The 14,849-nt window shown below is 42.0% G+C and overlaps 1 protein-coding gene and 1 long non-coding RNA gene across 6 annotated transcripts in view; one reads left to right on the top strand and one right to left on the bottom strand.

Annotated features, from left to right (window-relative positions):
• LOC109437305 (radial spoke head 10 homolog B) overlaps window positions 1-14,054 on the top strand; it is a 34,621-nt gene extending 20,567 nt beyond the window's left edge. For 4 of the 5 annotated variants that reach the window (XM_088798778.1, XM_088798780.1, XM_019716462.3 and 1 more), the window contains 9 exons: window positions 118-232; window positions 1,211-1,290; window positions 1,389-1,537; window positions 4,062-4,169; window positions 5,206-5,349; window positions 6,763-6,879; window positions 8,231-8,324; window positions 11,967-12,165; window positions 13,075-14,054. In XM_088798778.1, the coding sequence (XP_088654904.1) occupies window positions 118-232; window positions 1,211-1,290; window positions 1,389-1,537; window positions 4,062-4,169; window positions 5,206-5,349; window positions 6,763-6,879; window positions 8,231-8,324; window positions 11,967-12,165; window positions 13,075-13,246 (1,178 nt within the window). In that variant the 3' untranslated portion in view covers window positions 13,247-14,054. The remainder of the gene's footprint in view (window positions 1-117; window positions 233-1,210; window positions 1,291-1,388; window positions 1,538-4,061; window positions 4,170-5,205; window positions 5,350-6,762; window positions 6,880-8,230; window positions 8,325-11,966; window positions 12,166-13,074) is intronic. The other variant, XM_019716465.3, reaches the window with a different exon arrangement.
• On the bottom strand, window positions 12,172-13,166 carry LOC148758305 (uncharacterized). The gene is made up of 3 exons (XR_016021396.1): window positions 13,049-13,166; window positions 12,669-12,765; window positions 12,172-12,563 (listed from the first exon to the last, which is right to left on the bottom strand). It is a non-coding gene; the product is annotated as an uncharacterized LOC148758305 (long non-coding RNA).
• Window positions 14,055-14,849: the final 795 nt, after the last annotated feature.

The following is a 14,849-nucleotide window of genomic DNA, read 5'->3' as shown; positions in this document are numbered from 1 at the left end:
TGTTCTCTAGGAAAGAAGTACTCGATTTTATTCAGGTCTTTGACTTGTGTAGCCGGAGCAAATAAAATAGAAGGTTCTAGAAAACACTAGGCATCCTGTGCAATTTTCTTGTTTTAGACAATCAGGACATACCAGTGGAGGAAATTCATTCTCCATTTACAACAATACTTTTGAGAACATTTCTGAATTACCTCCTGCAGTTGGCTTACCACATTCATCACAAAGAGTACCAGTAAGTACTACTCTGGCCCCCGTGAGAAGATGAGGGCAGAGCTAGCCAGTCCTCTAGTCATAATGTTGCCCTCTTCTCTTCGGCATTCATCAGTATTTTTCCATACTCTTGAGCTGAAGGACCAGAAACAAAAGTTTTGAGATACCAGCTTAAAACTTTGCAAACCCTTCAGATCTGAGTCATGTTTCAGTGCTGCCAATAGCTCACAGGCTTTTACTCAGAAATAGCCACAACCAACTCTTCCTTAGGCCAGAATGTTCTTTCTCAGAGCAAAATTGATATTGTATCTTTAAAAAAACAACTTTATTTTGAAATTATTTTAGATTTATAGAAGTATTGCCAATTAGGAGAGAGTTCCTACATATACCCTTCGCCCAGCTCCCCCTCGCGATAACGTCTTAAAGAACCGTGGTACGCTTATCAAAATGAAGGCACTAACATGGCTGCGGTATCATTCACCAAATTACAGACTTTCCTAGGACTTCCCGTTTCCCCAGGGATGTCCTTTTTCTAGTCCAGGATCTAATCCACGATCACACGTTGCATGTAGTTGTCCTAGCTCCTTAGTCCTTTACAACCCGTAATAGTTTCTCAGACTTCAGCTTTTATGACTTTGACACTTTTGAGACATATTGGTCAGTCATTCTATAAAATGTCCCTTGATTTTGGTCTGCTGATGCTTTCTCATCATTACACTGAGGTTATGGGTTTTGGGGAAAATACCAAGGAGGTGAGCGGCCCTTCTCGTCACATCCCATCAGGCTTTGTGACATCTCCCTGTCTTATTACTGGTGATGTTGACCTTGCTCACCTGTGTAAAGTGGTATCAACCAGGATTCTCTCCTGTAAACTTACGATTTCTCCCTTTCCATACTCTGCTTGTTAGAAGCCAGTTGCTAAGTCCACCCACACTCTAGGAGGGGAATTACGTCCCATTTCCTGGAGGGAGGAGTGATTATCATATCTTTGTAATCACAGAAACAGAAGCCCATCGCTCTTTTTGTGTTTTACAAAACTGATGACCGAGAACATTCATCCAAATGCCTGCCGTGTAAAAGGTAAACACAAAACCAATAGGATTATACTTACCACTGTTTTTTCAAAACATGATTCTATAATCATTTTTTGAATGTTTATTTGTTCATTTTATTTTTAGGCAATTTATTCAACGGGCAACAGGAGACACTCTATTCCATGAATTACATCGACAAATGCTGGGAGATTTATACGGCTCACTGCAGACCACACGCAGCTCCTCCCCACGAGCTTACAATGAAGATGAGACACTTCCTCTGGATGTTGAAGGTAAGCACCCATGATTGCGAATTGGTTTCATGTTTATTGACATTTGGATTTTAATTAAAGGCAAAATATTCTAGCGATGATACGCAAATTATGAGGTGAAGACCTGGGATGAATTTTCATAGCCGTTAAATGTTTCCTAGGTCTCTTTCAGCAGGAGGGAGTAATTCTAGTGGTCTGTGATAGTGGCAAGTTGGAAGCGAGTGTCTTCCCAGTTAGGCGAGGGGTCCAGTCGGTGGGCCTCCAGGGGCTCTACTGATGCAGATCTGACCATTTAAAGGAAGAGGGGGGTGAATGTCATTTTTTAAAATTAGCATTCATCAAAGTAATTTAAAAAGTTATGAGTTTGGAAAATAGTGAGAATATCTATTTTATACAATATTCTCATACTAACTATTGGTTGCTTTTGTTTCATGATACTTTTGATTTATACTTGTGGGAAGATAAATGATAAAACTAAAGGAATGGAATGCTAATAAGGGATAGAGTGCTTTAAGAAATTTAACAGTGTTGTATATATACGAAAAAGTGACAATAACCTAGTGTCTAGTGATAAAAAAAATAGGTTTTTTAAAGCATGTGGTTTTTTTGGATGGAATGTTATACAGCTGTTGATTTGTTCTTCAAGTTCTTCAAGTTCCTTTGTTGTTGAAGAAATGAGGTTGTTTTTCCCTGTAGATTGGTTACATCTGGTTTTGGCTGGCTTCTTCCTCAGAGAGTTCATGAACATATTTCCCCTTTGCCCATATTTCTGGTAAGTGGTAGAATGAGAGGCTTGATTGGATTCAGGTACTTTTTTTCTCTGACAAAGCCACAGGTGGTTCTGTGTACTTCCTGCTGTATCCCTTTTAGGGATGCTGAGATTCCCCAGTGGGTTGCATGGTGTAGCATGATCCTTCCATTAAACCTTCCCTGTAAACTGTTCTCTAGTGGCTGGGCCGTCCTGACGCTCATTGCTAACATCCACTATTTCATTAAGGGTCCCACAATAATAATTTTCCAATTCTGTCATTCCTTCTGTATTAATTAGCCGTGAATCCCATTTACATAAGTTTACCTCATCAGCTATTTGATTACTCTGAAATATAGTTCATACAGGAAAAGAGGGATAAATGCTTGATTTTCCCTTTTTATTAATTTTCAGAAAATGGTCGATATCTTAGCAGTTACTCTGAAATACAGTCCATACAGGAAAGGAGGGGTTATGCTTAATTTTCCCCTCCTACTAATTTTCAGAATAATGATTTGATGTCTTAGCAATACTTAAAAGGTGACTGATGAGCTTTAAAAAAATATATCATTAGCTCCTGGATTTATACATATTTGGTGTGTTTTAATGCATTGCAATCATTTCTTTTTTGATGGTTAAATTTTCTGATTTTTGGCCAATAAGAGTTGGCATCTGTTACCTCGAATCTATGGATTCATGTTGTTTGTTCATCAGTTTTGAAATTTTTCCACTATTACTTCTTTAATCATTCCTTCTGAACACTTTTTCTATTTGCAACTGTAGTTAAAATATTTTGGACTTTATAATGCTGGATCCTCTGTATCTCTTTTCTGATTTTCCATTTGTTCTGTGTAGCTTCTTTACTCAGCATAGTTATTTTGAGATTCCATGTTGTTGCACGTATCAGTAGTTCTTTTTGTATTGCTGATAGCATTCCTTTTGACAGATGTGCCACGATGATTTGTTATCCATTCGCCTACTGATGGGTGTTGGGATTGTTTATAGTTTGTGGCTGTAATGACTAAAGGTAGTATGAGCAATTGTGTACAGGTTTCTCTGTGGACATAGTTTTCATTTCTCTGGGATAAATGCCCTAGATTGTTGTTGGGTTATATAATAAGTATTTTTTTTTTCTACACTGCCAAACTATTTTCCAGAGTGGCCGGATCACCTCATATTTCCACCACCAATATCTGCCAATATCTGTCTTTTAATTGGCATATTTAAACTATTTACATTTAATGTAATTATTGATATGTTAGGTATAAGTCTGCCAGTTCATTTTATATGCTCTCTGGTTTAGTGTCTCAGAGAGTAAAACTTCTGTTTTCAGCTTAGGTGTGGAGAAGGTCTTCACGTAGACTTGCAGCGAGTCTTCCTGTGTTCAGCCCTACCTGCAGTGTTGCCTGTAGAGGTTTCTCTCCTTCCCGTTCCTACAGCATGACTCAACTCATTCCCTGAGCGATCTGTTTCTGTGCTGCTAAGCCCGCCAGTCCCACACTTTCCCACTCACAGAATCATGTTGGTATCTCCTATCTGGATCATCTACTCTCCCATTCCCTGTCCTGTGTTTATGCCTCTAAACAACCTTTACTGTTATTTCAGAGGGATGAGGGAAGGAGAAGACAGGTAAATACCAATGTTAATCCAGAATGCTGTACAAAATTGTCAGTTTTTAAGATAATCATTTCTGGTACATTTTCTTAAAGTGGAGTATTGATATAAATTAACATTAAAAATATATAACTGTTTGTAATTATCAGCCATTATGGTTTGATTGGTTGTTTCTTTTTATAGGACTTTAAAATGATAAATAAAGAATTAACAGCAACCAAATTTGTAGAGATCATAGCAGATGATAATCCTTTCATTCATGATGGAATTGACAGCAACTTTGAACTTGAGGTTTGTAACGAAGTGACACAAATGGTATAGATCCAATTCAGGCTGTTTGTTTTGGCTTGGATACCAAGAACCAAGATTTGATTGAAAAGAATTCTAACCTAAATACATAAAGCTACATATATATATGTATACATATACATACACATACATATACATATACATATACATATACATACATATATATATATACACATACATAAAGCTATATATATGTCTTTGATTGTATTAGAAAACTAGAGATTAATATTAAAAAGAATACTTCAGATGTCAGGAAATGAACAAAGTCAAAAGAATATAAAACTACAATACTATTTCATGGATAATTATTTAGCGACTTAATACATGTACTTTTCTGGGGTACACGTCAGATACCCAAAGAATTAGCATTTTTAGCATTTCTTGCAGCAGGCAAGTGCCTCATTTTACCAGTTAGACCCACCTTTGGGCAGGTCTCAGGAAACTGTTAGAGCAGGGACACTGGTGCTGAGGGGTGCTGGGCAGACCCCTGGCAGCAGGCAGCGGCCGGCCCTGAGCCTCTGGTCTAATTAGCGGGCCTGTTCCAGCTCAGACGCACAGGGCCCTGGGCTCAGGACAGACACATATGGCAGGTGTGGATGGTCAAAGTCCGAGCGAGCCAGCGCCACGGGCAGACAGTCCCTGGGCCCATGTATCGGGGCCATGGAGGGTGGAGGGGGCACAGCGGCTCAGTGGGTGACACTGGCACTTGTCACTTGGGTTTACAGATGCCACTTTCCTAGTTTAAGAAAAAAGGCAACACTTTGGGAAATGACCGTCCTCAGTAACATAAAATGTTTTCATCAAAACAGAAAGATGACTTACAAATCTAATGATAGAATATGTATCATAATAGATCTTTTAAATGTATGTTTTATTGCAAACTTGTGTACACCCACACGATCTTAAGCACTGGAGAGGTGGTGTTCTCTGGAAGATAGAAATGAACACTGAGATGAAGCGTGGACTGACCTTGAGGTGTCAGTATGAATAAGACTGGCTCTGTTTTCTTACATTTCAGCTGGTTTTCCTGGAATTCTTTGAAGCGCTCTTAAGCTTCGCGTTCATCTCTGTTACTGACCAAGTGACTAAATCCTGTTTAAATTTTCCAAATGATGACTCGTCTGGAAACAAACATGGCAGCACTTATACAGTAACAAATCAGGTAACAAGTAGTAGCTTAGAATTTATACAGCAAGGAATGGTTTTATCCTGGAATGGTTACACTGTCATCAAAACTCTCTTGGGCTTTTGTAATGCTTCAGGAAATAACTGAAGACTTCTTTTCACATTTTAGTTTTCTTTTTTATGTTAGGGAAAGTGTATTTCCTGGTCCTGACCCAGGAAGTCTCCTCCTCCAATGAATTAGCCACAGTGGAAAACCTGTAATTGTAGGTCAAAGTGCCAGCCAGCATGCTGGGTGGACCATGAGATATTTTGTTGTGAAATGTTTTACATGATCTAGTGTTTGCGAGGGCGGAAAGCCTGCCCCAGAGCCAGGATACCAAGGAACAGCTCCTGCGTGTGCACGAGAGGCCCGGTGGGTCCCTGAGGATGGTGCCTGCGCACCGGGTGAGACACTAGGCCTCCCCGCCAGTCCTCGAAGGAGCAGGGGCAGTGCCGGTGATGGACAGAGGACCCAGCCACTAGGGCAAGGGAGACACCGAAGTTCTGGGTGGGGGTTTCAGGTTAGCTGGCCTGAAGGATTTCTGATTTGGAGCCACAAGGGAGAGTGTTGGAGGCCAGCGGAGGCCCACAGCTAGGTAGCTCCTCAGAGCTGCTCCTACAGCAGCCTCCTCACTGTCTAAGGAAAGACTCTTACCATGAAGCCCTGGGCTGTGCCCTGGGCTCCTCGTGTGCTGAGAGCTTCTGGTTCAATTTCAGCCCCTCAGTCCACTCCATCAGCCAGGTATGGCTCCTCCCGTTAGAGGAGATGACTGACGGCTTCTCTATGTCATCTGGGAGCCTGGTCCCTGGCCGACCTGGGCGTGGGACTCTGCTCTGAGGGAAATGAGTGTCCACCTTCACCCATGGTTTTATGGATGGCGTCACCACGGACTCCAGTACCTGAGTGTGAACACTCTGGTCTAGGGCTCCTCCTCAGAAACCATCGGGTCAAGTTCACGTCTGGCTTTCATATGTCCATCGAGACAAACCAACCCTGTAATATCCGTACTCTAGAGTATGACTTAGCCATGAAATGGCTCATGAGACACGCAGCGGCGTAGATGAGTTAGCCATCACGCTGGTGAGAGAAGCAGACAGAACAGGGCACGTGCTGTTATGGTTCCAATCATGTACAAGTCCAGAAAGTGCAGAGTCACCCGAAGTGACAGAAAGCAGCCAGTGGTTGCCTGAGGAGGGGGAGAGGGACTACCGAGGGGCACAGGAAGTTTTGGGGGTGATGGGTATGTTCGCCGTCTTCACTGAAGTGAAGGTTTCACAGGTACAAGTGTCCAATAGTGCAGTTTATGTGTAGTTTATTGTAAGTTACTTCATTAAGATCATGTTTGCGTGTGTGTATCTCGTATCTCCATGGAAACCGGCATTCTCTTCTGTTCTCCTCCTTGACCCCCAGCACAGGAGTCCCAGCACGGCCACGAGCCAGGGGTCTGACGTGCGCAACGGCAGTGCCAAGTCACCTGCGAGCAAGTTAGCATTCTTGTTTGATTTTAGCAAAATCAGGAAACCAGAGGTTTGTATTTATAAGGCCCCCGGAAAACGAGCACATGGTTGTAGTGGGAAGCACTGTTGCGTGCCTACTGTGTACGTGATGGGCGTTCTTCTGTCTGCTTGGGTCTAGCGGTGAACACACAGCCCGTCGTCCAGCGACTACATGCTAGTGAGGCGGAGAGATGGTAACAGGTGAAGCACAGGACTAGCTAACACTCATGGGTGTTTCCCAGGGCCACGTGGGGTGTTTCCTGGGCATTAGCTCACGTAACACCCCAAACAAGCTTTGGGCACTCTTATGACCTCTAGGAGGGAACTGAAGCACAAGGTAATGACATGCCCACAGCCACAGAGCTAGCAAGCGGAGGAGTTGGGCGGCTGTGGCAGCAGTTAGACTCCAGAACTTGCACACCCACCACAGTGCAACCCGTCCCCACACTTCTGAAGGAGAAGTGACAGGATGTGGAGATGGGTGACAGGCCGGGGACTTAGCGAAGGTCTTCTGATGAAGTGACATTTGAGTGTACCTGAAGGAAGTGAGGAAGCAACCATGTAATTGTCTGGAGGAAGACAGTTCTGGAAGGCCTGAGGTGCGAGCATGCTTGGGTTGAGAGAACAGTGTAGCAGCAAGTGTAGCCAGGCCGACATGGCTCGGGAAGACGTCCTCAGGAAGGCAGCAAGCCTGGCCTGCAGGACATCTGGCCACAGTGGGAACCTGGCGTTTATTCTGAGGTGGGAGGGCGGCCCCTGAGCTGAGGGGTTGAGGCTCACTATGGCTTCGCTGCTGACCAACCCGTCCGGAAGCTCTGGGAATTATCTGAAGGTGTTTTGAAGGCTGTAGCGTTTGACAGGGGACAAGAAGGCAAAGGTGATTCCAAGGTTTGGCGCCTGAACAACTCGCAGAACAGAGTTACTGTTCACTGTGAAGGGGAAGACGGGGGTGAGGGGAGATGAGTTTGGGGGCAAAAGTAAGGGGTTGGTTTTAGACCTATTAGGCTTTAGGTGCCTGATTAGACATCCAAGTGGTGACAGCAAGTGGCAGTCTGGACACAGCCTGGAGTTGAAGGGTGAGTGTGCACAGCGTATATATGGTATAAGCATAAGAATGGTATTAGCGGAAGAATGTATGTACATGTATAATAAATACTTTCTCAGATCTTTGGTTTCTTGGGGGAGGAGCCTTTCGGTAGGGACAATAACCGTTATTCATTTCCTTAGTAGTATAAATATGAGTATTTTATACAGGCTAAAAATAGTCAAATTAGCTTAAAGAGAATGGTCTCATTAACAATCTAATTATTCATAACGTAGAATATGAGTTTTAGTCTGTCATGATGCAGAGATATTTTACTTTATTTTTTTCAACATAAAAGCCCAAAATGAGGACGGCACCGAGTGATGAAACACTTTCCAAAGTGAATTTTAAATCTTCAGGAAAAGAGCTAACTTTTTTTTTATCTCAAAACGGTGAGTACAAACTGTTGCTTATAAATGACAAAGTTTATAAAAATGTGCAACCGTCTTTTAAAATATATATATAGTCAGGCTGCTACTGCTGCTTCCAATTCTGCCTCCTGGCTTGACAGACTCACTTTCAAGGCATGATCTTACTGAGTCGGGTTTTTTGGGGGGTTTTCTTCCAGTTTTAGTGAGAGGTAACTGACTTTCAGTGCTGTATGTACAACAACTTTAAATATCATGAAATAATTGCCTTGTGATGGGGCCTCTTAGGATTTGCACTCTGAACAGCTTTCGTATTTACCATTCAGCACATAACTGCAGTTGTTACATCTTCTTGATGGATTGACTCCTTTATCATCATATGACCTTCTCTGCCTCTTTTTACCATTTTTAGTTTAGATTGTTTTGTCTGCCATAAGTAGAGCTACTCTTGCTTCTTCTTGGTTTACCATTTGCTTGAAGCGTCACTGTCAATCTGTGTCCTTAAGGCTCAAGTGAGGTCTGGCAGGCAGCATAATGTGGGATCTTCTTATCCATTCAGCCGTATGTGCCTTTTGATTAGAGCATTGAATCCAGTTACATTTAATCATTGATAGGTAGACTTAAAATTACCACTTATTGTTTTCTGGCTGTTCTGTACATCCATTTTTGCTTGTTTCTTATCCTGCTGGGTTTTTTTTTTTTCATGTTTTGATGTCTTTTGGTATCAGTATGCTTTGACTTTTTTAATCACGATCTTTTGTGTTATTACTACAGGTTTTTCCCTTGCGGTTAACATAAGGCTTACATAAAATATCTTAAAATTGTAACACCTTATTTTAAACTGATAACTTCAACAGAATGCCTAAATTTTACACTTGGTTATCCTGCCCCTCACATTTTAGGTTATTGATATTGCAGTGTGTGTGTGTGTGTAATATATATATAATATTGTGTAACTAATAAGATTATTATAATTATGGTTATTTTTACGCTTTTTAACTTTTGAATTAGAGTTGCAAGTGAATTACATACCACCATTACTATATTCCAGAATCTAACTTTGACTATGTCTAAGCATCACCAGTGAGTTTTACACTGTCTTCTTATGTTTTTATGATGTTAATTGGCATCTTTTTACTTCCACTCAAAGAACTCCCTTTAGCAGTCTCTAATTTAGCTACTGGAGTGGGGGCTCCCAAGAAGTAACCACAACGCTCAGTTGAGGGGGCTGGATGTCCACCCTGGGCTCTCTTTTTCTCCCGGAGGAGCTGCAGGCTCAGGGGAGAGCTCTTGGCATGGTGTGGTGCGGCCTGGGAGAGGGGCAGTGTGGTCAGTGTGGAGCTGCTCTTACCTTTCCAGTGTGGTCTGTCTTGTTCTCTGCAGTGCAGAGGGGTGCTTCAGCCTCACCCCCAGGCCCTAGGATTCTCTCAGTGGTGTCTTGTCCATGAATAGTTTTGGTTCTTCTGTTGAGGGGGAGTGAGGAATGACCTATGCCACCATGTTGGTGACGACACTTCTCTTGGAGTTCACTTTCAAGGCACGATCTTACTGAGCTGAGTCCGTCCCCTGGGACAGCTGTCCCTCCACCTGGATCTGGCACATCCATCTCTCAGGCCTGGTACATTGACTGTGTCCGTATACAGTCAACTTCTCCCTCTCAGGAGTCTCATTCTCTTTGGTTTTTAAAGATGCTCAAGTTAAAAACAACAACAAATAAACCTTTATTAAATTCCTCATATTCCTTTTAATATTATCCTTTTCCCTGGTAAAATCCCTCTAGCATTCTATCTGCCGATTCCATTTCCTGAACTCCCAGTTGATTCCTCAGCTCTGTCCACACTTCATCCCTCACCTCTGTTGGGTTCATCCAATGCCTCAGGGTTGTCTCATTAAAGAACAACCAGGTATGTTGAATTGAAAAGTAAAATATCATCCAACTACTTGGAAATTAAAAGCAAAAACAAACAACAAAAAGCCCCACCAAAAATGAAGTCCCCTATTCTAAATAATTCTTAGAGAAAATCAAGTTGCATTTCTGAGAATACTTAGAAAACTGAAATAACTGAAATATTACCTATGAGACACAGTCAAAATTATAACCAGAGAAAGTTTATAGTATTAAAATGTTTTCACTATTAAACAAGAAAGTATAGTAACCCAAACTTTCATCCCAAAAGTGTAGAAGGGAAGAATAAAATACAAGGAGAGCAGGAGGAAGGCATTAAAAAAACAAACTCACAAAAAAAGTACTAAAAATGATCATTGTAAAAGCTGATTCTTTTTTTTTTTTTTTTTAATTGTTATTGGGGAACAGTGTTTCTCCAGGGCCCATCAGCTCCAAGTCATTGTCCTTCAATCTAATTGTGGAGGGTGCATTTCAGTTCCAAGTCCAGTTGCTGTTTTCAATCTTTAGTTGCAGGGGGCGCAGCCCACCATCCCATGTGGGAATTGAACCGGCAACCTTGTTGTTAAGAGCTCGTGCTCTAACCAACGGAGCCATCTGGCTGCCCTAAAAGCTGATTCTTTAAGTAAAAAGATAAAATAGGTATCCTCAACCTAGTATAGTCAGAATAAAAGTGATAAACACATATATACTAACTAGGAAGGAAAAAGTAACCAGATAAGATTTTTCTAAGTATAATAAGAGAATGCTATATATGCACTGCAAAGCTAATAAATTGGAAACATTAACAAATAGTCTATATAGTAATAACAAAAGTAGACTAAAAAAAATATTAAAAAAATCATGGGAGAAAAAAGTAAAAAAAATTATTCCCCCAAATTTAATTTTTATGAGCAAGTTCTTTAAAAAGCTTAAGGAAGCACTAATATAATTATTCTTATATTTTCATATTATTTTTAAAAAATCCAAAGCATAAAATAAGATAAACCTTTCAGTTCATTTAACATTAGTATGAACCAAGATATGAAAACCTGATAAAGATTAAAAAATGAAAATAACAGATGTACTGTTTCTCAACTGAGACGTGAAAACCACCTAGAGAGGGAATTCTGGGAAGACGGAGGTGGAACTGGTGTAGGTTTTCTGATCTCCCTAGATTCTCCCATAAAAATAGTACAGCAAAACCAAAAAAACCCGAAACTGCACATATGACCCTATTTTGTGACAAGGTATCACTGTGACAGCAATAAAATGAGTAGCTAGGGACCAGCCACCCACTGCTAAAGAACTTGCATGACATCAGAATGTAAACAGGATGCAATGGAAAGTACTTCCCTCCTTATTCAATTCAGAGTTAAATCCTCTTTTAACTATTTTCTTAATGAAAACTGCCTTTAAAGACAACGTAAGCAAAAAACAAGAGTTTTTTCCCCCCCCTGCAACATGGAAAGTGTTGCAAATTTTCTAGAAAGGTAAGTGCAGCACTTAATTTTAGAAAAACAAAAGCTATTTAAAACAAGAGTACGTGTACCAGGAGACTCGCAGGCAGTGCTGACAATCACAGCCCTGCTGTACGGCCACCCAGGCAGTCACTGCAGCATTCTGCATCTGCAGGGACCCTCGTGGCCTGAGCAGCCCCGCACCTCCCCATCTTCCAGGGGATGAGGCGCCACACGGGAAGTGGCAGAACCAGAATATGAACACACTCTGCTAAGTTATTGCAGAACTGTGTGAGTGCTCATTCTAATTAAACTTTCTTCCAGAGAAAAAAGAAAAATCCAAGGAGGAAGGGAAGGAAAAGCTCAACATGTGGGTCAGCAATATGTGCATCTTTTTTGTGAACACATTCTTCCAAGCACACAAATGGGAAGAAATTCTCAAGGAGAAAGTAAAGGAAAATAGGTTACATCATGTAGCGTTGGCCAAACAGCGGAAGATTGAAAATGAGGAGCTGGAAGCAAGGTAACTTTGTGATGATGCCTCTTGGCTCTTTCCCTGCACAGCTCTCAGTTCTCTCTCCTTCCTGTTGTCTGGAGCTGCCAGAAGCTTCAGGACCAAGTGCTTCCATTAAAAGTATCCAACTTCCTAAGGGTGGCGTGTCCTCATGTGGTCTGGAGAACCTGCAGAGGCCTGGAAGAATCCTGCCTGTGGGCCACCGGTTCTCTCCTGGTTGTGTAAGGTGGTGATGACATCTGTGTCCCAAGCCTCTCACGAAGAGGCACTGACGGAGTGGCTGAGAGTCAGGCCACAGATCCAGACTGCCCAGGTTCAAATCCCAGCCCCACCATTAAACACTTGGGTGACCTGGGGCAGTGTCCATCACCGTGTGCCTCAGTGTCTGCATCTGGAAGCTGGAGATACTAACCCAAAGGAGTGCTGTGAGGATTACGTGAGCTAGTGTTTGTAAAGCACCTACCACCGTGCCTGGCACATGGTGGGCACCCTGTCAGTGCTGCTGCACTTACCTTTCTAGAATCACGGGCCAGGCTCATTTCTATGCAGACATGTTGGTTCCGAGGGCAGACGCCAATTTTTTGTAAAGTGCATTTCTAGCTGGCAGGTCTGTTGAAGAAGGCATTCAATTATACTTAAGGAAAAAGACTAAGGAGTGTTTAAAAAGGCTCCTTACTAGCTGCTAAGTTGCTACAGAGAAAAGTGGTTCACAAGTCACTTTAGATATATGAAAATTTCGTTTTGGATTGTCTAGACACGGCATCGCTTTTTATTTCAGGCAAAGGGAGGATAACTTACAGGCTTTTTTACAAAAACTGTTGAAATCCAGGTACGGACAACTTGACAGTATGCACAGCAGAAAACTGGTTTTGAAACTACAAAGAAAACATACCTTCTTGTATTTGCTTCTTGTGTTAGGCTGGAATGCTTGAGAGAGGAAGAGGCCAAAAGACTAGATGACGAGGTCGACATCACTGTGATCAAGGAGCCGACGGACACATCCTCCTCACAGCTCACGCCAAGCCCCACTAAGGAGGAAGCAGTGGTGTTCCCGTCCAAACCCATCTCGAGCAAGAAAAAGAAAAAGTAGGTCGCTGGATTTGCACATGAGCCCCAAGAACAAGTCAATGTAGGAGCGTTTAGAACCGAAGCGCTGTAACAATTTCCTGACCAGTAAAATCGCTTGTGGTTTACTTCTTGTCTTAGTGTTCTTGAAATACCACCTCTGTGTTTACGGTTTCTTCTAAGGTTGGATCACTGATGTGCCGGCATTTTGAAGACGGCGCTGAATGAAAACACCTGTATGTGGGTATTCAATGTGTGCTTTCAATATGATTTTTAAAAAGTCAAAGTAAAGTATGGGTGATTAGGTTTAGGATCTGATGAAACGGACTGGAAATCGTGGGGAGAGGATGAAGCTATTTAAACATTTCTCTGGGTCCCTCTTCCCCCAAACAACTCCTTTGTCCTTGTACCTGCCCTGTAGTCAGTCCTACCTGTCCTTCACCTGCCGCCTCTGATATGGCTCCTTCCCCGGTCCCATCCCACCAAGTCCCACTGCCCCGCAGACAACACTGCATGGACCGAAGGCCAACGACAGCAGCAGGAGCGCAGTCGGCGGTCTCTGAGACAGTATTAGAGCTAATAATGGTGTGAAAATTTACCAGGAACCACAAAAGGCATGAAAATACAATCAGTAGCTTCCAAACTAGCAGAAGGACGGGAACTCATCCAACATAAGCCCAGGAAATTGGAAAACAACAAAGAAAAAGGATGGAAACAGAAAACAAAAGCGGGGGGGGGGAGGGGGGGGCTGGGGAAGTGCTACGATACTGTAATCACCAACGTAACAGGTTAAACGCACCCCTCCTCTGACCCCCGCTCAGGGATAGATTGGATTAAAAAATCAAAATTCACTTCCATGTGAATCTTTACAAGGGAAACATTTTCAAGAAAACCATACAGAAAGGATGAAAATAAAGGTATGAATAAAGGTATACCTGGAAAATCTCATCAAGATGACTGGAATAGCAAGCAATATTAAAGGCAGACAAAACAGATTTTAAAGCAAACATCTGCATAATACAGGTAAAAATAAGAGGACCAATAAGCAGAAAGATGCATTATTCGTGTGTATTTTACATACTAACCTTGCAAAAGCTGACAGGATGGAAGAAAACTACCATGTTTCCCCGAAAATAAGACCAGGTTTTATATTAATTTTTGCTCCAAAAGACACATTAGGGCTTCTGTTCAGGGGCTGTCACCCTGAAAAGTCACACTAGGGCTTATTTTCCAGTTAGGTCTTATTTTCAGGGAAACACGGTATAATGATGGAAGAAACAGATCAGGAAGACCGACATTTAGTAAGAATACAGAAAATTTAAGGAACTCAAGTCTGAACCAACAGTTAGAAACCAGAATACAACAGACAATAAACACTGGCTACATTTTAGGTTGAAAAGTGCAACAATTTCAAATGATACATCAGAGACCACGATCACATTGCATAGCAATTACTAAGACAGCACTGAACGCCCACCATCAAGAACGCTTAATATCACTGGAAACTAAAACACACAACCTTACATAACTCCTGGGTCAAGAGGAAATGAGAATGGAAACTGTGAATTGTGCAAGATTGGGTGACAACGAAAATGCTACACACTGGCGAGAAGTCCTTCTCTGTCTCC

The sequence above is a fragment of the Rhinolophus sinicus genome, chromosome 5, assembly GCF_057876585.1.
Source record: "Rhinolophus sinicus isolate RSI-liver-muscle chromosome 5, RSI-T2T, whole genome shotgun sequence".
NCBI classification, from domain to species: Eukaryota; Metazoa; Chordata; class Mammalia; order Chiroptera; family Rhinolophidae; genus Rhinolophus; species Rhinolophus sinicus.
The sequence above is the reverse complement of the archived record's forward strand: the minus strand, read 5'-3'. Positions and strand labels throughout refer to the sequence as shown.